The following is a 26,401-nucleotide window of genomic DNA, read 5'->3' on the forward strand; positions in this document are numbered from 1 at the left end:
GAAGGGAGAAAAACAGATTAAAGAGAAAATAGGTTAAGTAATGTTTACAGATTTCTATGAAGATAGTTAGATGGGTTGATAGTGTGCCAGACATGGAGTCAGGGAGATTTCTCTTCATGAGTTCAAATCTGACCTCAGACATTTATTAGCTGTGTGATACTGGACCAGTCACTTAACTCCAAGTTTCCTCATCTGTAAAATGATCTGGAGAAGGAAATGGCAAACCACTTTAGTAACTGCCAAGAAAAATCCAATGGAGTCAGGAAGAGTCAGATTCAAGTGCAAAACTGGCTGAACAACAGATTTCAAAATGCAATACTTGTCTATTAGAAAAAGCAGTGACTAGTTAAATTCAAAGAGACAAAGATTTGGAGCTAGAGGGAACCTGAGAGGTCATCTAGTGAAATCCAACCCCTTCATTTTACAAATTTAGAAACTGTTCCTTCACGACCCAACACCCCTTCTCCCAAGAAAAAGGGCCAGTGGGAACGCTCACTCCCAGACCAAGTATTATACCTGTATTATTTGTTCTCCTCTAACCCCTTTCTATTTCCCTCCTTTCTATTCCTTTATAAACTCAATGAGATACCGAGGTAGCAGTCACATCGACATATGTAAATTGATTAGAAATTTTCATTGCCAATGCAAGGGGGAAGCATGGAATAACTAACAAAAAAATTAAAAAACAAAACAAAACAAAAAACAAATACTGGATTGGAAGTTTGAGGACATAGGTTCAAATATCAGCTCAGTTGCTTGTTTCATCCATTTAGCCTAATGTCTCATTGTATGGGACATTAAGTGACTTGACTAGGATACAGTAAATACCAGGGGTGGAATTTGAATAAAATATGCTGACTCTATTCATTCTACACATTTTGATATCATCTAGGTATGAAGCTTTAGTCATCAAAGTAAAAATGACAGTTTAAAAAATCTGTTTTCATCAATGCCAATTTAAGCCAGATTTTCTAGTCCATTCTGCCTCTTTACAAGTAATTTTTCCTCTATGGTGCTCTCTCCCTGCAGTCTCTTCTCCACTAAAGAGCCCCAGTTATTTCTTATTTAATTAGATGAGTAATACAACTATTTAATTAAACCAAAGAAGATAAAGGTTAATTTAATCAAAGATCCTTTTTCATTTATTGGCCTATTATCCCAGACTTGTGAGTCCTGATTTTACAACAAAGTAATGGAGCCTTAAAAATAAATAGTCCCCCAAATTAGGTCCTATATACAGAACCTATTATCTGACCCAATCTGATCCTTTTAGGATCATTTCTCTTTCTGACACTTCAGTGATCTTTTACCTGCCATATCAAATAGCCTTTTCTCAATTCTTACCCTGTTTGGCTTTCTGAAGAAAGTGATCAACTGTTGACGACCCTTACCTCCATGATAATTCCTTTCCCCTTGGGTTCCATTAATAGTATGATTTTCTCCAAGTTTTTCTGAATAACTGCTTCTGTTTGACTCTTTTCACTAAGTGAAATCTTCCTTGCCTACTAACTGAAGTTACTCACTGAAGCTTTGTCCTTAGTCTACTCCTTAACTATATATATATACTTTTGGTGATCTCATATACTCTCTCAGCTTCAATTATTATCTCTATGCACTTGACTCACAATATAGTCATTTTGACTATTATAAATAAACAAATTAAAAAGTAAAGAGCATATGAATAAAGATGCTATCGTATCCAGAGAAAGAACTGATAAAAAGAAGCATGTATGGAACAATTGTACATAAATATACCCATTTATGTCTAATAGTAGCATCTCTAGGGTGGGAAGGGAGGGAAGAAGAGTAAAATGAAAACAAAATTAAGTAACTCGTATATTTGAAGGGAATAGCAAATTATATATGGTAAATTTGCAGTTTTATATGCAATCATTCTATTTGTTGTAATATGTTATGAAAATGTGAGCTTGTCATTTTCTACTAAGGCTTCTCCTCTCAAGTTCCCTATTTTTTGATGGCATCACTATAGTGTTAATCACCTAGTTTCAAATCTTTGAAGTCATCTCTGACCTTTTCTCTTTCTCTGACCAGTCCCATCAAATCAGCTGTCAATTCTTATTTATTCCATATCTAATATATAATTATTCCTTCCACACTGAGACTTTCTCCATTATGTTTTCATTATATCATGAGTTGACATTAAAAAAAAAAAATAAGAATTTTGAGGGAGTTCTGCAGAAACCACAGATGACCCCTGAAGGCCAGCACACAACATAGAACCTATGCCCAAATACTTAATTCCAATTTTATAATAAAGTATTCTAAACACCCCATAAAAGAAAAAGAAAAAAAAAAAGAAAACTTTTTTTCTGGTGTGAAAGGAGGTTCCAAAAATTTTACATGGATTTTCCAGATGGCCAGGGCTCTGTGCTTCTCACCCCTGTGGTGTGGTAGAGATAACTGAATAGCTTATAATTATCTCCTGCTCTCTACTTACACCACTAAATACACACTAGTTCAGGCCTTTATCATCATTTTTGCATGGATTGTAGGAATAGCTTCCTCCCTGACCTCTCTGATTCTAGACTTTCACCTATCTAATCCATCTATAACAGAATTTACAAAGCTATCTTCATAATCCCTAGGTGTCACTAAAAACTTTCATCAACTCTCCATTGCCTATGGTATCAGAAGCAAATTCCTTAGCCTGGCCTTCAAGGATTTCCAAAATCTGTCTCCATTTATCTCCCAATTTGTATTCTATTTCTCTTCATGTTTTCTCTGTTCCAGTGAAAATAGATTACTACCACTATCTAGTCTCATTTTGGATCTCATTCTGCCCTCTCCTGTTTCTGTGCATTTGACTAGGACACATTCAACCAACATTTTCAATACTTTTTTATGAATTACTTTTTTTTTCCCTGAGGCAATTGAGGTTAAGTGACTTGCTCAGGGTCACACAGCTAGGAAGTATTAAGTGTCTGAGGCTAGATTTGAACTCATGTCCTCCAGACTTCAGGGCTGGTGCTCTATCCATTGGGCCACCTAGCTGCCCCACATTTTCACTTCTTGAAATATTCTGTTCCTTAAAGGTCTAGCACTTCCTTGAAACCTTTCATGTTTCTTGCAGCTGAAGATAATCATGTTATTCTCGTATTTTTGCATCAACTTTTGTCTAGACAGCTTTATTCTCCCATTTTTATATTCTGCCTTGTAGTATTCTTATTTTTAATACATCTTATTATTCCAGTAGATTTTAAACTTGAAAGCTATGTCATTTTTCATCTTTGCATTCTCATAAATATAAAAATACAAATAAATTGCTTAATAAAGGCAAAACTCTGAGATTAAAAATTCAGAAAAGATGTCAACCTACATTGATAAAAACAGTTTCTTCATGTGGGAGTTCTCTATCAATGAAATCATAGGTCTGGGTTTCTATCTCTGTCTAATACATGTTTATTGATTTGAATTTAAGGACTGTCTTTTTTTTGCTTCATAGTTTTAATTTTAATATCTATTTTATATATTTATGAAGTCTTCCTTCATTTTGAGGGAAGTTGTGAGCAATTTATCAGATAATTTATATAATTTGTAAACCTGAAATTACTATATAATTGTTAGGTGGTGATAATTGTGATAATGATAAAAAAGATCATGATGACATAGTTAATAACTTTCTTTAGCAGAAGGAATAGTATAGGAAAATTGCTATTTTGTTGACACCTACAGAATGCACTTCTAGAGATTGTCTACTATTCAATTTATAGAGGGAAAAACTAAGGTTCAGAGAGATAAAAGGTTAGAACTTGGATATAAACCTAGATTTTTGACTACAGAACCAGTGCTATTTTCCCTAATTTCACAATATTTTCCCTGATCAAATATAGGGCTCCTGAGGGCTGAGATAATTTAATTTTTGTTGTATCCCCCAAATCTAGCACAGATTCTGGTATATAATAGGCACTAATATAGTAAACACTTAATAAATTCTTGTAGATTGTTTGGGCCTGGCTTTCCAGACTTCTGAGCCAATATTTGTCCTTTCTACTAAACTGCCTCTCTAAGTAGCTTTACTAAAATACAAGGTGGAGGAAACATGAAAATTATGTGAAAAAATTATTAGCCATATCTGTGCCCAGTTTTTACATTTCATAAAATAAAATTTTCATGTCTAGCTATAATAGGGTGTGAAGTATGTCAACATTTTATAGGACTAGGTTTGCGCCTGGAATTGGACAAAACTGCCACCAGGTTTAGATCTATTGAGATGAAAGAGCCTTTTGAGGACTGACCTCACAAATCAAAACCAATAAATGGGTGTTGCACTGAGGGGATATCATATTTCTATTGTATTTTCCCTAGGCCATGCTGTATCTCATGTATGTAGTAGTCACTCTATATTCTTGAATTACTGCCATGCATTCTTTCTCAACATATCCTTTTACAGTGTTAAGATGTCATTTAAAATTGGTGGAAGGTAGTTTCCTTATTCCTAATGACAAAATATTCCTCTCTCAGACGGCCGTTGGTTATAAATCTAACGACAGTCATATTTTTTACTTTTTGGGAAATGGTCTTATTTTGAATTTGGATAGAACCATCACTTTTAGGCATTTTTTTTTAAAGAAAAAAATTCTCACGAAGCCTGTAAGGTAGATTTTTCCTAACATTTAATAATTTAGCTTTTTCATAATCTATATCTATTTTATTTTGTGAGTCCCACTTGCTGTGGCAACTCACCCTACCAATACAACTCATCAACTAATCTCTAATTTATCATCTTAGAGTTTGTATCATGGATCTCCTTGGTGAAGCCTCTGAATCCCTTTTCAAAATACTATTTGTCAGGTGGGCTGGAATATGATGATGTCCTGTCCAATGCAATACTGACACAATTTTATTATTCAATATAGTTAAGACTTAAGGTCGAATCTAGAAAGCACTTAATAAAATGCTAAACTGTAGCCCATTTTGGAGGGTGGGTGGGGAGGAGGATTATATTAGGTGATGATGAATTTTTTTCCTGTGAAACAATCAACCAACAAGAATTTAAGTACTTATTATATAACAGGTAAAATGATATATACTAGGTACACAAAGACAAAGTCATTGTTTTCAAGGAACTTATATCATTCATTCATTTGTTCAATAAATACTTATCAAACAGCCACATTGTGCAAGGCACTTAGCTAAGCACTAGAGTTGTTTTTTTTTTTTTTTGGGGGGGGGGGGTTGGGGTGGTGGTGGTGGTGAGGGTTTGGGTTTATCTTGGTCTATGATTTCAGATCTTCATTGAAGCTAATAAGTAACTGGTTTTTAACAGAGGCTTAGAGAATTTCCTGGGAGTAAGAAGCTTTTTCTGATCTCTCCAAATCCTAGTGCTCTTGCACCCAAACTACTTTGTATTTGTTAATTCTCTATTTATGCCTTACATATTTCATACATATTATTTCCTCCATTTCAACATAAACCCATTGTTATCAGGCATTATTTATTTATTCATTTGTTTATTATTTATTTGTTGGGTACTTGCTAGGCAGCGCCTAGACATAATAAGTGTTTAATAGACTTGTTGAATTATTGATTGATGTGGCAATCATAGTTTCACAGCTAATTCATCAGAGATAAGACTCTGATTTCCTACTTTAAATCCAATTCTGTATTTAATATAATCAATGGGCATTAGAAAGAGGGATTGGATTGGAGTTATGATTTCAATGATATAAAGAATTCCCAGGTGGGGTAACAACTTCTACCAGAGTACATTATCAGCTTTGAGACACCTGCCTGGAGCTCTGAGAAGTTAAATAAACAGGATCTCACAGCCAGCATAATAAACTAGAGGAAGCCCTTTAACAGGATCTTCCTGACTTTGACTCAAACTATCCATTCACTAGTCAAGCTGCCTACAGATTCAAATAAAACAAAAACACAGTTATTAACCCTGAAAGATCTACAATATAATAAGGGAAATAATACTTACATACAAATGATTAAAATAAAAATTAGAAAGTGAGAAATGAAAAGGAAGGTACAACACACTTTAAGAAAGTGAGAGAGTTCACTCAGAGTCACCAGTAAATTTCTTAAGTAGGCAGAACTACCCTCACTTTTAAGAGGAATGGTGGATACAACTACTTTGGCAACCAGCCAAGTTGTTTGGGATTGTGAAAGCATAGAACCAGAGACTTCCTTTATTTAAAAAGAGGAACTGAGCACATCAATTAACTCTTTCCTTTCATTCAATTTCACTCCTCCCTTATTAAGCACCAGAAGTATAGATTTGGGATTGTAAATGCAGAAAGGTGGCAGGATATAGCTATTTCACCCACAGTACAGAAGGGAAGACATGGCTTCATCAGTTTTTCATGGTCTACTCTAACATCAAGCTTATATAGAAGATTTACTGCTGTTCCTTGATCCCAGAAGAAATGAGTACAATCTTCACTTCTGACTTTAGCTGAGTGATCTTGGGCAATTTATTAATCAGTATTGAACCTCCATTTCTTACCTGTGGAATAGGAATAATATTGCCTCTAGGCCAGAACTTTTAGGATTGTTTGTGACAAATAATGGTTTAAAACTTCACAAACTTTGTTGTTATTCAGTTGTTTTAGTCCTGTCTGACTCTCTGTGACATAATTTGGGGTTTTCTTGACAAAGATACAGGAGTGATTTACCATTTCCTTCTCTAGATGAAAAAAAAAAACTGAGGCAAACAGGGTTAAGTGACTTGCCCAGATAATAAATATCTAAAGCTAGATTTGAACCCATGAAGATGAGTCTTTCTGATTCCATGTCCAGTGTTCTATCCGCTGTACTATCTAGCTGCTATACAGCTGCATTTATAGCTGCCTTAAAGTACTATAAAAGATGTCCCAAAAGTTTTAGTGTAATTTTTAATCTCTAGTAACTTAAAACTAGTTTTGAAAGTAGTTTTGCTGTGCTTCAAATAATTTTAATAGTGGTTAGCTAAATGTTTAGTAAATGTCTACTAAAAATAATTTTACATTCTAGTGGCTTAACACTGAACTAAGATTTTTGGGACACTATAAATGTTCATTTTAATATTCTTTCTGTCAGGGGAGAGAAAACTAAGTCTAGAATTCCCAACTCTCTTCTTAAGATGTTTTAGCTCATTTTACTAAGCTAGTTCTGAATATATATTTGGGAGGAATCCTAGAAACTATTGAATTTAATCCCTTTATTTTAGAGATGAGGAAACTGAGGCCCATGGAGGTTTGGTGACTTTCAAAAGATTGCTGTTAGCATCAGAGAAAAGATTTAAACTCAGGTCATCTGACTCTAGAAGAGGCAATATACTTTTCTGTGTACCACATTGCCTTCTCCCTAACTTTACTTGTTCTAGGCCTCAAAAAGTGAACATGAGCCATAACAATAATAACTCACATGTATATAGAACTCAAAACTTTGCAAAACACTTTACCTATATCATCTTATTTGATTTTCAGAACAATGAGGCTGAGTGCTAATGTTATCTTCATTTTTCAGATGAGGAAACTGAGGCTCAGGAAGATCAAATAATTTGATCAGTGTCACCCAGCTAGGTAAGGTCTAAGGCAGCATTCAAAACCAGATTTTCCAGGATTACAATTCAACATTCTGGTTCACCACGTAGTTTCTCAGTCAACTCCTCCCCAGGAGACTGGAGAAAAATGGAGGGGGTGGTGGTGGAATAATTTGATTATTTTATAGAATTTTCAAAAGCTATATACAGAAAATAAAGCCTGTGTGTTTCCTCTATGTGTCTGTTCCATTTTTGGTGTTCTAATACTTTCTCCATCTAAGTACTATTACTTCTGAAATTTTGGAACTTGTGATATTTTCTGTATATTTCAATCCAGTCAGTTTCCTTTTGCATAAGTGTGATTTTCTGCATTTTGGAGAGTAATATGTAATTTTTTAACCATGCTCAGCAAATTATAAATAACGGATATCTGCTTCTTGTCATTTTGATTGAGATAAGCAGCTTTTTGTGTTATCTATGGATCATCAGGGGTTCACTGTGATACATGTTATTTCCATTAGCACGCTGTGATGGCAATTGGCATGCCCAACTGGAAGTAATATTGGTGGCTTGTCAGATCCAATCTTTCCTAAGCTGTGAAACCACAGGGTGTAGTGATCCAAGCCCTGGATTTGGAATTACAATATCTGAACTGTTATACTGATAGTGACATTTGCTAGCTTCATGGAAGGAATGACAGAAGAAAGCAAGCATTTATTAAGCACCTAATATATACCAGGCACTTGTGCTAAATGCTTTAAAGATAACTATCTCATTTGATCCTTACAAATCCCTGTTGCATAGGTACTGTTATTGTCCTTATTTTCTGGTTGAGGAAACTGAAGCAGACAGTGGTTGAGTAATTTACTTAATATCATACAGCTGATAAGTGTCAAGGTCATATTTAAACTCAGGCTTTCCTAACTCTAGATGCAATACTCTATCCCCTTGTCATCTAGTTGCATGGCTTTGGAAAAAAAAATCTAAGTTTCCTCATTTGTGAAATGAGAATAATGATATTTATTTCTGACACAGTAGAAAAGAGCCCAAGATATGGTGGCAGAGAAACTAGATTCAAATACTGCATTTGCTATTTATATCTCCATAACTGAGCAAGTTACTTCAACAATCTAGGCTGCAGTTTTCTTGGATCTGAAAGAAAGGAAGGAGTTGGACAAAATGACTATTTCCTTCTTCCTCCAAGTCTATTTACTTCTTTTTTTTTTTTTTTAAGTTGATAGTATAACCTAACTGTTTGTTGTTGTTCAGTCATGTCTGACTCTCTGTGACTATTTGGGGTCTTCTTGGTAAAGATACTGAAGTGGTTTGCCATTTCCTCCATCACTTCATTTTATAGATGAGGAAATTAAGGCAACAGAGTTAAGTGAATCACAGAGTAAATGTCTGAGACTGTATTATTTGAACTCAGGAAATTGAGTCTTCCTGACTCTAGGCCCAATACTCTATTCACTATGTTACCTGGTTGCCCTTTTTGCCTAAATTATTAGCAACATGTAAGCCTCAGAACGTTTTTTTTAATACTACTGTTCAAAATAGAAAGAATTTTGCTCGTTGTCTAATGATAGCATTATAATGCATGTAATTGAAGGCACCTAGTCTTCCCCCTAGCAGCAGTGATGTAACACATGGCTTCCAAATTTTGCAGCATTCAACAGAATCAGGTTGTATCCATGGCTCCAAAACTTAATTTAAAAATTCTTCTAGTACACTGTTGAACTGAAATTTGTCAATTATAATTTGTATAAAATGTCTATCATGAACTTACAAGCAAATATATATATATACAGCTTGAATTTTAACTAACCTAAATGTAGTGTGATAATAGATATTAGTTATTGGCTATCTGTGGCTCCATCAGCTATCTCAAAATCATCACAAAGAATTGATCAATGGTGAAAGAAATAGCTTTTTAATCAGAAATCTTGGGTTCAAATTCTGGCTTTATTACTTATTAAAGGTGTGTTATTTAGGCAAAATACTTAATCTTTGTGGGCCTAAGTTTTCTTATTTGTAAAATGAGGAATTTGGACTACCTGATCTCTAAGCTTCTTTCAAGCTCTCAATCTATAATCCTATGAATATTCATCCCTAGTTTGCCTTATTAGTTATCAATTCAATATTTCATTCAATATATCTATCTTCTCTTGATTTCTTGACAGAATTTTTAAAAAAGTAATTTCAATCCCGAGGGCTAAAATTCATATTGTAATAAGTATCACAAAAAGCATTACCAGTTATGTGACACATTAGAAAATAATAATAATTATTATGATTTATAATAATAATAATAGCTCTGACTTGTTTATATAGGACTTTAAAGCATACAAGTACTTCTTCCACAACTCTAGTAGGTAGTAAAGAATTATTAGCTCCATTTTACAAATGAGGAAAATGAAATTCAGAGAAGGTAAATTAATTATAAGAGGCCACAGACCTAGCAAATAGTAAAACTGAGTTTGAAATCAGGTCGTCAGTACTCTTTCCATTAAATCACACTGCCTTTCATGAAAGATTCTAATTTATATCTATGCATAACAATTGGTATGGGGAAATTAAGTCTTAGTATCTTTTTCATTTTATAAAAGGAGATATATTGCTCACCTACTTCATAGGCTACTAAGGAAGATAGAAAGCTCTCCTGATAAAATAAGTCACCAGTCTTTACCACCAATTTTATTTTAAAAATTATAAAATTAATGTTTTAATGGAATAGTTCTTTCTTCCATTGATAAGAACCATTATATTTGATTTGTTTACCTTGGAAATCAAGATTACCGATTGTCTGTAAGACTGGAAGTTATTCAAATTGATCAATGGAGAAAAATCAAAAGGGAATTCTATTTTATTTTATTTTTTGTGAATCTTAATACAAAGAAATACTAATTTTTCCAATAAGCCACCTCAAGGTCTATAAAGTCTAATGGTCAGGAATTCTTTTTGGTGTCTAAGTTAATGGTGTCTGATGCATCCATTGCCTTTGATGCATGATGCATGAATATATTATGGTTTTCTGTGACCATATTATTGGAGGAAAATTTGGGTATTCTTGTAATGTTAGGGTCTTAAATATCTTGTGAGATATGATTGAACTAAAATCAGAATACTCTTCTGCTTTATTATTTCTCAACAAAACAACAACAGCAAAATGGAGTTTGTTAAATGGTCCAAGATCATGAATAGAAAAATGCTAAGTGCCCTTGGAAATTTTTCTATTAACTTTCACAAGCATTGTCATCATCAACTATGCTAATATCCAAAATGAAGTAATTTTCACTTTTCCAGCTAAAATTATTAGTTATGCTCCCAATTTGACCTTAGACAAATGGAATTTTAAAAATGTAGCTACCATGACAATAAACAAATAATGCAACTAAAGAGAAAGTAGTTATTGAAATGGAATTACCTGATTTTATCATCAATAGCAGGAGACAAATTGATGGGTTATCAAGAAGCAATTAACAATTTAGAAAGACACCTGTAGAACATCTAACTATACCAACATTATCACTCCAAAGGAAAAGAAAATAAGATCATACCTGAAGTGTGTTAAATGTCTCTGGATATCGAGGTCTAAAATTGGAGTAGGTCTGGATGATCCAAGCGGTGATCTATCTTGGCTCAAAAGATCCTGGAATTCTTTACAAATTTGTCTAAAACAAAAAGAACAAGAATTGGAAATCAGATTCCAGTGAGAAAAGCTTTAATTTATCTGTCTGAGCTCAAATGATTTAGCTCCTTGCAAAGACATCATATTAATTCTATGAATTCTTCGATTTTTATACATATGCTTTTATACATTTACTAAATGGAATATTAAGTACAAAACTTGGCCTCTGTAATAGATGAGAAACTGATTCTGTTTTTTTTTAATCATTGTTATATTCAATCTATAACAAATCTAGACTGTCTATGAACTGAATCCTATTCTTCAGTGTCATCATTGATTTGACTTATGACTATGGTAATAATTAGGTCTAGAACACCACTAGAATCTATCACCAAAACATTTGAAGATTACCAAAACATGTGGATTTGTGAACTATGATGCAGTATTGGGAGCTATGACCAATACTATCCAGAATATTGAAGAACAGAACAGATCACTATAAGCAAGTGCTGCAATGTAGATTTGGATATGGTTGTGGACCTAGCCCACCATTTTAAAGTGAAATAATATTTTTATTCATGTATCAAGGAGCTAACCAATTATTTATCATCATTATTTGTAAATAGGTAGTAAGTACAGAGAGTAGAAATGGAAAAAATAGTCCTTATCTAATGTAATGTGTAGAGGACCACAGATATTGGGGAACTTTGAGAAAAGTATACTTAAAGCAAAAATACTTACAACAGGGTGTTAACTCATTGTGATTGATGAGATAATGGTTCTCTAGTTCATATATACTTAGTACTTAGTATGGTGATATAATGGTTTTCTAGTTCACCCATATTTAGTGTTCTGTAATGATGTAATTATACTGAGGTATTTAAGGGCTGAGAGGACTGGAAATAGAGACATTCCATCTTTGCCCATCCTCCTGAGGGCTCTCCTGCCTCCTACTAAGATCAAGGCTGGTCCTGAGATCCTCTAGAAAGCTAGCCTGAACATTACAGTAATGGAAGTTAGATATATTTTTTTTTTCCATTGCCAAGTGTCTGTTTAGCATGCTACATTTTCATTTCTAAATTCACATTTCCTGGAAATGGAGATAGATTTTTTCCCCCTAGTAGATATCAATTTTAAACTAATTACTCACTTTGTTATTATTGACAAGGTAGAACTTAAACCTAAAATCTTGGGATATTATAAAGATTAAACTTTTTTTTTTCTAGTTGTTTTGTACATGTTGATTCAGCCAGTTACATGATTGTTGCAGATCCTCAAATACATGGCCAAAAAGAAATCAGCCTCTCAGCAACAGAGAACTCCTGTGAAAATGAAAAATCTGACTCTCAAGACATAAGACTTATTTTTCAGTCTACCAATTTTATTGCCCTCAGATCTCAGAAAGAGAATATTTTGGAAAAATCACATAAAGAGATCTCCTCAACTGATAACTCTAAGAAATTTATCCTTGATATAAAACAAGCTGGAATGAGCAAGTTGTTCAGTCATTTTTAGTCATGTCCAACCCTTTGTGAACCCATTTGGAATTTTCTTGGCAAAGATACTAAAGTGGTTTGCCATTTCCTTCTTTGGTTCATTATAGACAAAACAAACAGTTAAATGGTTACACAGCTAGGTAAGTGTCTTGGATCAAATTTGAATTCATATTTTCCTGACTCTAGACCTAGTGCTTTATCCACTGTGTCACCTACACGACACTTTTGATGCTTTAGTTTGATACTCAATCCACTGAACTATGTCCTTTTTTTTCCTTGATTATACAACAACTATCTTAGTAAATTATTGTGAATTTACTGCAGTATTTAAAAATCATTGAACATTAGGAAAATTTATAATGCTGACAGATTTATTTTTACCACATGTGAAATTCCTCCTTTTTTTCTTTTTGTTTTCATTTCTTCTTCTTGTTCTTTGTTCTTTTTTTTTTTTTTTTTTTTTTTTTTTTTTTTTTTTTTTTTTTTTTTTTTTTTTTTTTTTTTTTTTTTTTTTTTTTTTTTTGGCTAGCTGAAACATTCCTTTGTGAAATATTGTGGATAAAGATGTCTTTATGAAACTACAAATTTAAATGTTACTGTTTCTAACTCTGTCTTTATGGATAAAAACATTTCAGCAAGTCTTAAGATTATGCAACAAACAAATCTTTGAAATGGATCCTAGCTGATGTTTGAACTGAAAATTTGATCTGTTTCTTTGGTCTGTGATACCATGCTGTCATTTAATGAAGGGTCATGAATACAATTTAATTACTCCACGTTCCTTTGTTATAAGAACAAAATCACAGTGATCTAAATGGAGAAGAGGCCATTACTGTACCTCACACAGTTATATATTCTCATCAAGACATAAACTAAATTGAACTCCTGTGCAATTTTGTATACAAATGTATCCTTACTTAGAAGCATTTTTAGAACTTAAAAAAAAATAACTCAGCTTCTATCTCCCTCCTAAAAGTGTGTCTTAATTACACCAAAATATTTATTTCATCAACAACACATTGGAAACAAAATGGAAATACAAGACTAACTGCACAAATCAATGGGCCTTAAATACAATCATATACTTGGCAATATAACTGTATAAAACTGAATCTGCTATTCACTGAGGTGAAAAATAAATATGTGATTCAATCTGCTACCAATGCAAATCAGCAGTTGAATCTGTAAGCCAATGAATTTGGGAGATAGTTCTTTAGATTTGAATGCCCCAGTCTTACAAACAGAGGTGAGATAAATGCTAGAATTCAGACTCCTAATTTCAACTTTGAGTGTCTGAATTGACAAAATATCCATTGATATTTATATTCCTACCTTTGAAGAACTTTGAAAACTACTCCTAATAGAATATTTCAGAGAACAAATGCTGAGTCTATGAATGTTATGCTTTAATACATTGCAAAAAAAAAAAAAATTCATGTTACTTTTACATACATTCATAAATTTATTATGTATTTCTGTTGTTTTATTATGCAGTTTATGTTGATTGTATCTATTGAATGGATGACCTCCGGCTCTATGATCCCTATATCTCCTATTTCCCTTTTAGTCATATTGTGAGCATTCAAATCATACGCACACACCCTTAACTCCTGGCAGAAAATGACACTTGATTTTTAATAGTGCTTTTAAATAAAAGCCTGGGGTTATCTAAAAATGAGAGAAGGAAGGAACCTGAGTAAGATTGGGAGACATAAGAAATACACTATTCAGTGTATCTTTACTAAGGAATAATTTAGGGCCTTTCCTCTAGCAGTATTCAGAAACTTAAGCAGTGTAAATTTTATACTAATAATATCCTTCATACCTTCAATCTTTAAAAAAAAAAATAGTCATTGTGGTCTACAGGAATTTGTGTGTCCCTTTCTACATGGAGAAGAAAGGAACTTGGCAAAGCCCTCTTCAAACCCTAAGTTAAATGTCCAAATTAAAATTTCCCCTTAAGAAAAAAAATCAAACCTTGGTTGGGACTGAAGACCATATAATTATGTTTTTGCATATTTAACTGGAAACTGAAGATCATTTACTATGGCCCAAGAAGAACTAAAAATAAATATAGCTTTCCATTATTAGACATCTCCATCTTGAGTGACCTTACCCTGAATATCTTTGCCAATTTCTTGAAAATAATTTCTTAATCTTCTTCAACATCCACCTGTCCTTTAATGACCTTCTTATCAACCTGAATGGACTCTTTATTACCAAGTCCTCATGACGTCCCCTTCCTCCAGTACAAATGAAGACATCTACACATATATACAATGATTCATCTTTCCTTAACCGATTGGAATACTTGGAACAGAGTGGCAGTTTCATAGTACTTCAGTAGGGACTGAGGTTAATAAAACAAGAAAAGTACTTGGGGAAACTATGGGTCACCAATATACTGCATTCATTTCAGATGTTCTACCCAAATGGGTTAGGCCTTGCCTTCTTATTTAGCTTTTGCTCTGCTCTTTGTCATGCATTTTAAGAGGATTATGACTGGTAGCCCATTTTCCTTTCTTTCAGCACTTGTCCAGGGAACTAAATATCTGGAAGTTATTTGTAGAAGAGAAGATTAGCTGTTTAATTCATTTGATTGCTCAGATTCTTTGATTCTGTGTTTTGGGATTAAAAAGGCTGGGCATAATGCAGATACAGTAGTACTGTGGAAAAAGTCATATACATATAGTCCTATGATGAGAGTTAAACATTATATTTCTCCCACTACTTTGAGCTAGTCATTTTACCTCATTGGACATCAGTATCTTAATTTATACAATAGAAATGGCCTAAATGACCTCTGAGTTCCCGTCTACCTCTAAAACTATGTTCTGTTTTCATTTTTAAAATGACCAGGTCTTTTTAAGGGCTATATAAAATCACATTCTTCAGCATTCAACATAATATTGGCTCTAAAGAAATGTTAAATAATCATCAAAAAGAAAAACCCATTGGCTATAGAGCTATTTCCCTGACTATCTCTATCTTAATATATAATATGAAGTACTCAACTATAAAATGTAAATAAAATTACTCTTTACTACATATATACTTAGATATTTATTTCTATCTTGGTATAGTAACTGCAATTTCTTTTCTAATGACATTATGTATACTGAAATCTCTTGCACATGTTTATTTCCTGAAGGAACTCAATTTTATTTCCTGAAGAATCATCATAATGTTTTTACTATTTTATCTGATTAATGAGATTTTGAGCAATTAGATAATAAGTCACTTTTAAAGTTTTTCTTAGGAGTTCTGATTAATTCCAAGGTGATGCAGAAGGGAACATTAAAGAAAGAAACCAGTTGGATTGGCAGAATATACCTAACATCTTCTCCCTGCCATTATTTTAGAATTAGAACTTCTTGGAGGAGTAAGATTGTTAAAGAGTCACCTCTCATCCCTCCATAGAGGTCCTGTGGGTTGATAAGTAGTCTCAGTCCAGAGAATACCTTCTGAGGTATTTTCTAGAATGAGAGTTAGGAGGCAGCTGGGCATTAGCAGGTATTTCATAGGCCATATTACTCCTAGGTGACTTAGATTATTTTTTAAAACTCTTATGGGAGGAAAGTTAATATAATAGTATTCACATGATAGTGATGGATCTGGATTTTCCCTCTAGCTTGATCAGTGATTTCCTTTTAGGTTCTTTAATAAATCTAACTTAAATACATTGTTTCTCCTTTTCTTGAAAGTAGGATAACAGTATCTGTAATTATTTTTTTCTAATAACATTATGAACAAATCACTTGCACATATGCTTAGTTCCTGGAGGAAGGAAGCTGATATGTAATATCTGATGATCCTTCCAGTAGGCGACCAGAAGGATTGTTTAAAAATGAGAAGAAACCAGGCATAGTGGTGGACTATGTGATGGTACACACCTGTCAACCTAAGTATTGGAGAGGCTGGAAATGATGGATTGCTTGAGTTTGAGAGTTCTGGGTTTTCGAAGAATGGGCTAATTGCCTATCCAAAATAAGTTTTGCATTAATATGGGAAGCCCTTGGGCAAAAGTTTGGGAGGAGTATCAGCTTGTCTGTAGTGGGGTGAACCAGCTCAGGTTAGAAATGGAACCAGTCAAACTGTCAGACTGATCAATAGATCAGCCCCTAAATAGCTTCTGCATTTCCAGCCTTGGGAAGATAGGAAGATTTTATATATATATATATATATATATATTTTTTTTTTTTTGATGAGAAAAGGAAATAAAGCAGAATTAAGTTAAATGGAGGTGTTATTATATAATATTCAAACCATTAAAGTATCTTTACTAAGGAATTGTTTAGGTCCTTCTCCTAACACATTTTCAGAACCTTTAACAATAATTTTGTCTCAACAATGTAAGCTCAGACATTATATCTTCTTTTTTTCCTTTCTCTCTTTTCTTGTCTCTTCTTTTTTTTCTTTTTCCAAAACCTATCAAACTGTTTCTTTCCTTCTTTGTTCCTGTGACATTTTTTAAAAGTTGAGAAATATAATTTCTGGATTATTAATAGTTTTATTAATAATATTACCATATGACCAATAAAACAATTCAGTGACACTTTTGAAAGCCAAAAGCCCCTCATGGAATCCATTCAAAGCTTATATGCCCAGGGAAAGGTAGGTGTTCCTAGGGAAGACAATGACTCTGATAAGAAAGAAGAAATATTACAATGAGAGGTGGACTTATTCTAATGATGGGTTGGAGATATGCGTTTACTTCCAAATCACCTCCACTCAGGGGAAATCTAGACAAAGGATCTAGATCCCCTATCCAAGACTAAACAGAAGACTATTGGCTGGAATTTCACCTTAGATTAAATTGCTTATAAAGTTGAGTGGGTTAGCAATGCCTAGATTGAGGAGAATGTTAATCTTCTCTGATAGCTGTTCAATTCTTCAGAGGCTGAGCCTTGAAATGAGGAATTTAGAAAAAAGGGGAACTCTGGATTTTTCCAAATCATTGTTATTAATAATTGTTTCTCTCACTCCCATTCCTCATCTTTTTATTCTTTGGTTCCTGTTTTTCCTTTGCTTCTCTCTGAGATGAGGTGGCAGTTTGGTTAGGGAAAAAAGTTTATTCCATTGACTTAAACTGTATATGGTTAAGTCATATATGGTATAAAAGTCTGTATATGGTATAAAAAACAATAGTTCCTCCAGCCAAACAGTGCCTTGCCTAAAAACATCACATGTACCAGTCAAAGAAATGAGGAAAAAGCACTCAATTTGAATTCAAGACTTTGGCTCAGATATTTACAAGTTGTGTGAATTTACACAGTTAAAACTCTCTGAGACTTTGTTTTTTCACCAATAAAATGAGGAAGTTGGACCAGATAATCATTAAAAAGTGTCTAAAGTGATGAGTTTCTTTTATATCGTGGCAAGATCTTCAGAGTCACCTTATAACTCTTCTTACAGCTATTTAAGATATTATTTGATAGATAATTTTGATTACATTAAGTTAAGAAGTATTTTTTAAATAAAAAAAACCAATGCAAACAAGATTAGAAGGGAAGCAATAAACTAGAAAAAAATGTTTTACATTCAAGGATTCTGATACATGCCTCATTTCTCCAATTGATAAATGGTTAAAGGATATGAATAGACAATTTCCAGATAAAGAAATCAAAAACATTTCTAGTCATATAAAAAGGTGTTCTAAATCACTATTGATCAGAGTAACAAGGTAACAGAAAGATTATACAATAATCAATTCTGATAGATGTAGCTTTTTTCAATAATGAGATGATTCAGGCCAAGTCTTGTGATGAAGAGAGCCATCTGCACCAAGAGAGGACAATGGGAATGGAGTGTGGAAAACAACATGGTATTTTCACTCTTTTTGTTGTTTTCTTGCATTTAGTTTTTTTTAGGGTTTTTTTTTTTTTTTCCTTTCCTTTCTGATTTTTCTTGGGTAGCATGATAATTGTGGAAATATGTATTGAAGAATTGCATTGTAACATACATTGGATTACTTGCCATCTTGGGGAAGGAGTGGGGAGAAAGAAGAGAAAAAATTTGGAACACAAGGTTTTATAAGGGTGAATGTTGAAAATTATCCATGCAAACTATGCTCAAAAAGTTATCAAACTGTGCATACCCTTTGATCCAGCAGTGTTATTACTGGGCTTATATCCCAAAGAGATCATAAAGAAGGGAAAGGGATCTGTATGTGCACGAATGTTTGTGGCAGCCCTCTTTGTAGTGGCTAGAAACTGGAAACTGAGTGGATGCCCATCAGTTGGAGAATGGCTGAATAAATTGTGGTATATGAATATTATGGAATATTATTGTTCTGTTAGAAATGACCAACAGGATGATTTCAGAAAGGCCTGGAGAGACTTACGCGAACTGATGCTGAGTGAAATGAGCAGGGCCAAGAGATCATTGTATGCTTCAACAATAATACTAGATGATGACCAGTTGTGATGGACCTGGCCATCCTCAGCAATGAGATCAACCAAATCATTTCCAATGGAGCAGTAATTAACTGAACCAGCTACGCCCAGCAAAAGAACTCTGCAAGATGACTAAAAACCATTACATTGAATTCCCAATCCCTATATTTTTGCCCACCTGCATTTTTTATTTCCTTCACAAGCTAATTGTACAATATTTCAGAGTCTGATTCTACTTGTACAGCAAAATAACGCTTTGGTCATGAATACTTATTGTGTATCTAATTTATATTTTAATATATTTAACATCTACTGGTCATCCTGACATCTGGGGGAGGGGGTGGGGGGATAAGAGGGGAAAAATTGGAACAAGAGGTTTGGCAGTTGTCAATGCTGTAAAGTTATCCATACATATAACCTGTAAATAAAAGGCTATTAAAAAAAATTATCCATGCATATGTTTTGAAAATAAAAAGAGAAAATAAATAAAACATTTGAGGAATAGCTGGAATTCTATTTAAGGGCCAACATTTTCATCTACATCATATACCCAAATTATTTTAAGTGAATGATAATATTCATATTCAAAAGCATATTAAAGTTTAATATAAATATAGACCAAATGTGAATATACTCCAAGTAATTCATATTCATTTTTATATATTCTCTCTTTCATTTTAAAATAGAAAAATTCATTTGTAAATTCTAACAGTCATGGAGAGGCAAATATAAAGTAGGAAATTTGTATGAATGTTATTATTTCAAAATGTCAAGAAGAGGGCCTGAACCTGAAGGTCCTATCTTTACATCTTCTTTTTCTTTAATTGTTAATAACATTCTTGGCTATCCCAGACTACCTGGAAATGAATTGCCTTCCACTGGTTTATTTTCATAATTTTTTTTCATTCTAAATCAGAAAGGAAGGAATCAAATCCCAATATTTTGCCTTTGCATAGCAATTTTTTCCTTCAAACGTTTGCACATCTATTAACCCTTTCTTGAAACTAATAGAATAGTCATTATCAGCCCTATTTGGCAGATGAAGTAGAGATTTTTAGCAATTATCATATCGCAGGTCATGTAACTAATTAGTAGCAAAATTACTAATCCTGTTCCTTATGTGTATTACCTCTAATTTAACTGCATCTTGCTAATAATAATAGCAGCTAGTGTTTAATGCTTTAAGGTTTGCAAAGAGCTTATAAATGTCATCTTATTTTATCCTCACAATAATCCTGGGAAGTTGATATTATGAAGAGTTCCATTTTGTAGATGAAAGAAAACTAAGGTACAGAGAGGTTAAGTGACTTATCCAGAGTCATCTAGCTAATAAATGCTTGATATATAGTATAAAAGATTCAAAATGAAGATTTTCCTGAATTTAAGTGGGGCACTCTATCTCATGCACCACCTAGCTACTTAGTTGTTTGCATGTTATCTCCCCATTAGATTGTAAAATCCTTAAAAGAAGGGTATTTTTTGCCTTTATATCTCTAGCATTTACTACTGTGTCTAGTAAATAGGTGCTTAATAAATGCTTGTTGACTTGACTCTTAGTGTGATGCTCTTTTCATTTTAACACATTGCCTCTGGGTCTTGATCACCTTCAAAAATCTCTGAGAATCATATCAGCATTTATTAAATAACTGGCTGAATCATACAATAAACAGTGGCATAATTTTCAGAATTTAGCTCACCTAAAATTACTTTCTTTAACATATTCTGCATGCTTAAGAAACATCTTTCCTGAAACTTCTATTAATAGTAATGGTAGTTAAACAGCTCACTGAAAGCAATTAATAACACTGCTATATTGTCTATGTTGTCAAGGGGACATTTCTTCTTTTATTTTCCCTATCTTTTATGCTTGAATGCTGCTTTTCAATCCCTACTTGATCCCACAAAGATCTCTTTTAAAATAGTTGATGCATCCCTAGCATGTTTTCCTTCGTTCAAATACACTAAAATAAATGATTATGAAAATGCCAGGTGTCTCCCCACATTAGACTTACTTTGTAGCTAGAATCATCTTTTTCCTTGCTGTCTGTTCTTTCTGTTCCATATGCTGTCTGGCAAGATGTTCTCCTACTGCCTTGGCAGGAAATTCTGTTTCACAAGTGTAGCCAAAATCCCGAGCCAAATGTAAAGCTTCTCCTGTTAAAAGAAAAAAAAATCAATCCTCATATAAATTCTTAACAGAAGTATCACATATTTTAAAAATATATATAGTATGCATCTTGAGGTATGACCAAGTGGGAATTCTTATATTTGTTCCCATAAATTCCTTATGAGAAGAGAGGGAGATATTATATTCTAATTTGGAAACAGATAAATTAATAATTAATAATAATAATAATAGATAACATTTACATAACACTTGCTACTTGCTAAGCACTTAACAAATTTTAATCTCACTTGATCCTCACAATAACCCTGGGATATGGGTGTTATTATTAACCTTACTTTGAAAAAGAGGAAACAGAGGTCAAGTGACTTGCCTAACAACAGACAGCTGCTAAGTATCTGAGATCAAATTTGAACTCAGATCATTTTGATTCCAGATTCCAGAATTCTAATTGCCAGACTGTCTAGTTGCCTAATTACTCAGAAAATTGGTAAAAGAATCAGGAATAGAAGCCAAGCATTATCAGTTTCCCATTGAAAGTTCTAGCCACTGAACCATATTATTTTCTTCATATACTCATCAGAAGTTCAACATATGAATATCCTGGGAAGAAGTCTATTAATCTATTAATGCTATTTGATGAATATATTAATGGACTTATGCAAGAATTTGATGCATTTAGGAAAGTTTAATAAATGAAGTTATTTTCAGCTTGTTTACATTGTTAAAGAAAGAACATATATATATGTAAACTATGAAACTATATATATAAACTATGAAAGCTTTTATCAAGTTTATTACAAACTTCCAAAGTAATAAAATATAAAATTTTTCTTCTTTAAATAAAATAAAAATGAAATGTTCAAAAGACACAATATAAGAGAACATTTTTAGAAGACATATCATGTTTATAAAATATGATCAAATGAAACATTTTCTGGTAATGTTGTTGAATAATTACCAACCATTGCCTGTATAAATCACAGTACTTGGAACTCTGGGTGATATAAGTATCATTAATATAAGTATCATTATCCTTGACCACAAGAAGCTTAAGGTCTATGAATTCTTGCTGGTGATTGGCAATCATATGAAAAGGTAATTAACTCCATAATAAGAAAATAATAGTGCAGAGAGTTTGGGTTAAAAGAGTTGGGAAAGAAAATGTTACCATTGGAGGCTTCATATAATAACATGATCTACCAGTTTTGATTATTAAGAAAAGCAAATAGTTGCACCATGGCTAACAGCTAAATCTATTCAATCACATGTAATAAATCAATTATTGGGTGATCATCTCATGCATTTTTAAAAAATTAATCCTTCTTGTCATAAAGAAAAATTGAAACAAAGGGTGATTTTAGGGATGAAACAGAGAACACAATAAACTTTACTAAGAAAGCAGAGGAGGTATAAGATAGAAATAAGAGATATTACAGAGCAGTAAATGTTTTAAAACAAATTTTGGAACAAATTTCATAAATAAATGAACAACTAAACCAAAAATCTCACAGTTTCAGACTGAGATGAGTAGTATTTGATAAATTTCTATGCAGAATGATGAAGTTAACTACAGAAAACACCAAATGAGAAAAACAGCTTAAGATCCAAGAAAAGATAATTTGGAAGTAGATTTTTTTCCCTTTTATAAGTTCTTGATTATCTCATTTTCTTTTCTACAGCTCATCTTAATATTTTAAAAATTGATGTCCTTGTAACTTTAGCTTTATTTAATTTTTTCCCTGTATATCCAAAATAACTTAAATGTCAGTACTTAAGTAAAGTTTTTATTAATTCTTCTGAAAAGTGAAGGATTTAGTCAGAAGATGTGAATTCAAGACTTGCTTCTGAAACTGTTATAAGACTGTCATCACTTCATTTTCTTAAGTCTTGGTTTCCCTTTATGCAAAATGGAAGTGATACTTCAAAAGTGATACTTTCTCTTGTGAGGAAAAATTTTTGTAATTTATTATTATTGTTGCATCATAATTATATATTGTATGATTAATACCTACAGAAAAAAAAATGAAAATTTGTGAATTTGGTTTCCCTTTGTCAGTGTACAATGGCAACAATCATTCAAGCTTAGATATTTTGCTCTGTTCTTAAGTAAGATTTGATTTTTAAATATGTGAAATTGTTAAGTGAACTTGATTCTCTGGAGTAAAATTTGAGGATAAATTCATATAATTCATACAAATTCATAAAAGTTATCATTTACTGACATATAGTGATTTCAATGTGACAAAAATGAATATAAGCAAATTAAAGGAAATAAGAATAACAACTGGGCCCTAATTTATGAATTTGATAATTGTTTTTTCATGCTAGGATTTAGCAGCAGGTTTTTAGATTTAATAAATAAGAAATATTATGTGAAATGCTCCCCTCCCCATTTTACTTAAAAGGGAAGATTGTAAAATGGAATTATTTACAATAAATTAATCTGAGACATTTAAACTTTGTGATAAAGCTGCCATTTTGATATATTGATTTAAAAAGAAATTACTTTCCCTAGAATCTTGTGAAAATGTTTTGGAATTAAAGTGTATTAGCGTATACCTGGCAGAAGAAATAGAACAAGGTCACTATCAAGCACACTTAGAATCTATGTGTGGAGTAGCCAGTGATGCTGGGCAGTGACATAAAACAAATTACTCTTATATGAAGTCATTGGAAAGGGGCTAGTTTAATGTGAGCCAAGAGGATTGGCAGCTTCCAAAGAAAAGAGGAAGAGACATAACTGGCAAATTTATAAAAAGCCACAGTCACTGACACAGTTCTAAGACATTCAGTTCTCTTCTGCGCATCCTCCACTCAACTGTCAAACTGATTTTCCTAAATCACAGGGTCTGACTATATCATCCCTTCCCCTAATTCAACAAACTCCAGTGGCTCCCTGTTACTTCCAGGATCATATAGAAAATCATCTGCTTAGCTTTTAAAACACCTAATAACCTTGCCCTTCCTACCTTTCCAGTCTTCTTATACTTTACACCTTTCCACAAACTTTTTGATCTAGTCACATTGTCCTCCTTGTTGTTCTTCAAACAAGTCACTCCATCTTCTGACTCCAGGCTTTCTCAGTAATAGTCCCCAATACCTTTTGTTCTTTTTCCTTATTTCTGCCTCCTGGTTTCCTTTAAACTCCAGCTAAAATCCCTCCTTCTCAAAAATGCTTTTGCTATCTCCCTTAATCCTAATGCCTTGTGTCTAAATTTATTTTCAGTTATTCTCTATAAGTTTGTTTATATGAAGTTGTTAGCACGCTGCTTCACCATTAGATAATAAATTACTTGAGTGCAGAGAAGGTATTTTTCCTCCTCTTTTATTTGTATGCTCAGCATTTAGCACAATATTGGAAATAAAGTACTGTTGTTCAGTTAATCCCACTGTGTCTGACCCATTCAAATTATTATTATTATTATTTTTGCAAAGATACTGAAATGGCTTATTATTTCCTTTTTCAACTTATTTTGCAGATGAGTAAACTGAGGCAAACAGATTTAAGTAATTTGTCCTGGGTTACACAGTCAATAATTGTTTGAGACTCTATTTGAACTCATGGCTCTAGATCCAACACTCTGTTCTCTGTGTCATCTAGCTGCCCTAACTTAGTAGGTTAGTAGTAATATTATTGTTGTTATTGTTATTGTTGTTGTTATTATTATTGTTATAGTAATAGTAGTATTAGTAGTGGTATATATATATTATAGTGTATATATAGTGGTATATATATATTATAGTAGTGGTACTATAATAATAATTATTATTATTATAGTAGTAGTAGTAGTAATGGAAAGAGTTCTAATGGAAAGAGTTCCAAATTTGGAATGATAAGTTCTGGGTTCAAATGGTTCTGCCATTTTGTACCTATGTGACTTAATCACCTGACTTCATTTCCTTATCTATAAAATGACAGGGTTTGACTAAACTCTAAAATGATGATCTGATTTAACCTAAAAGGAAAATTATCCTTATAACTCTTATGGACTTCAAGTTTCACATTGGTCTTTTAGATCACAAAATAGTTCCATTAATATTGTTATCTTTCAATAGAAAGTTTAATTTTTTTACATATGCATAGCTACATATCCTATGAGTTACATGAGAAAAAAAAAAACTAGGAGTGTTTAAGGGAAGGGTTGCAATAGGATTGTTAGATATGTCTTTAGTATTTATCCTTATTCTAATTTGTTCAATAGTGAAAGAAGGAAAATGGTGCAAACAGGAGGATGGCAGCATTTTTAAAAATTATTAAATCTCATGCTAAAATCTGCTTTCTGGAGATCTGGTCTATTTTATGCAACAATCTCACCGTGAGGTAGCTCTTAAAACAGTCTGAACAGAACAGCTGCTATTTACATTTACACTGACAGCCAGATCTTTCCCTCCCCCAATTATGTTTACTGCTTTCTGTGCTTGTGAGATAACATTGTTATAGGATGTTCAGCAATGCTACATCAAATGGAATGGCAAGTGAAGACATACTGATATGTAGTTAAAATGTGTATATCAATCCACATAAGCTTCAGATATAAGAACCCAGAAATGAAAGAAGGGAAGTGGGAGGGGGGAAGAGGAAAGGAAAAATAGATGGATGGATGGATAAGTGAATGAATGAATGAAAATTATCCATGATATTCAAGATAAAGATATGATTAAACCATTGCTATCAGTTTTTAAAAGACTGGCCCAGAGATTTAGAAAATAGTTCTTCTAAGGCAAGAAGCAAAATTAATAATTTGCTGGAAGAGTTGATTTGTATGATGACATGGAGAACTTGTATCTTAGTTATTTCATAACCTTACATCATGATTCAAATGAGTTAAGTTCATTGCCTTGTGGGTAAAGAATGGTAATAAAGGAAAAATGAATGAAATAAGGATTTATTAAGTGCTACAATGTGTCTGATAATGTGCTAAACTATTTACAAATATTATTTCATATTATCTCATAACAACCTCAAAATAACCCAGAGACCTAGGTCGTCTTATTATTCCCATTTTACAGTTTAGAAAACTAAAGTAGGCAAGTTAAGTTACTTGCCCAGGGTACATAACTACTATTTGAAAACAGATATGAATTGAGATTTTCTTGATTCCAGGCCTAGCACTCCATCTACTCTGCCATCTAGCTTCCTCTTAAGAAGGAAAATCTGCTTATTTTCATGGAGAAGAGAGAATGCTTCTCTTTATATATGCTCAAGGAAATAAGTTTGGATGCATAGACTAGTTTGGAAGGGATGAAGTGGAGTATCACTTC

At 32.8% G+C, this 26,401-nt stretch overlaps 1 protein-coding gene across 1 annotated transcript in view; it reads right to left on the reverse strand.

Annotated features, from left to right (window-relative positions):
• TFAP2D (transcription factor AP-2 delta) overlaps window positions 1-26,401 on the reverse strand; it is a 77,682-nt gene that overhangs the window by 16,068 nt on the left and 35,213 nt on the right. Inside the window, exons 5-6 of the mRNA XM_031964733.1 lie at window positions 21,024-21,165; window positions 11,050-11,163 (exon numbers count right to left, since the gene is read on the reverse strand). Of these exons, the coding sequence (XP_031820593.1) occupies window positions 11,050-11,163; window positions 21,024-21,165 (256 nt within the window). The remainder of the gene's footprint in view (window positions 1-11,049; window positions 11,164-21,023; window positions 21,166-26,401) is intronic.

This window comes from Sarcophilus harrisii, chromosome 4 (assembly GCF_902635505.1).
Source record: "Sarcophilus harrisii chromosome 4, mSarHar1.11, whole genome shotgun sequence".
In the NCBI taxonomy this organism is placed as follows: Eukaryota; Metazoa; Chordata; class Mammalia; order Dasyuromorphia; family Dasyuridae; genus Sarcophilus; species Sarcophilus harrisii.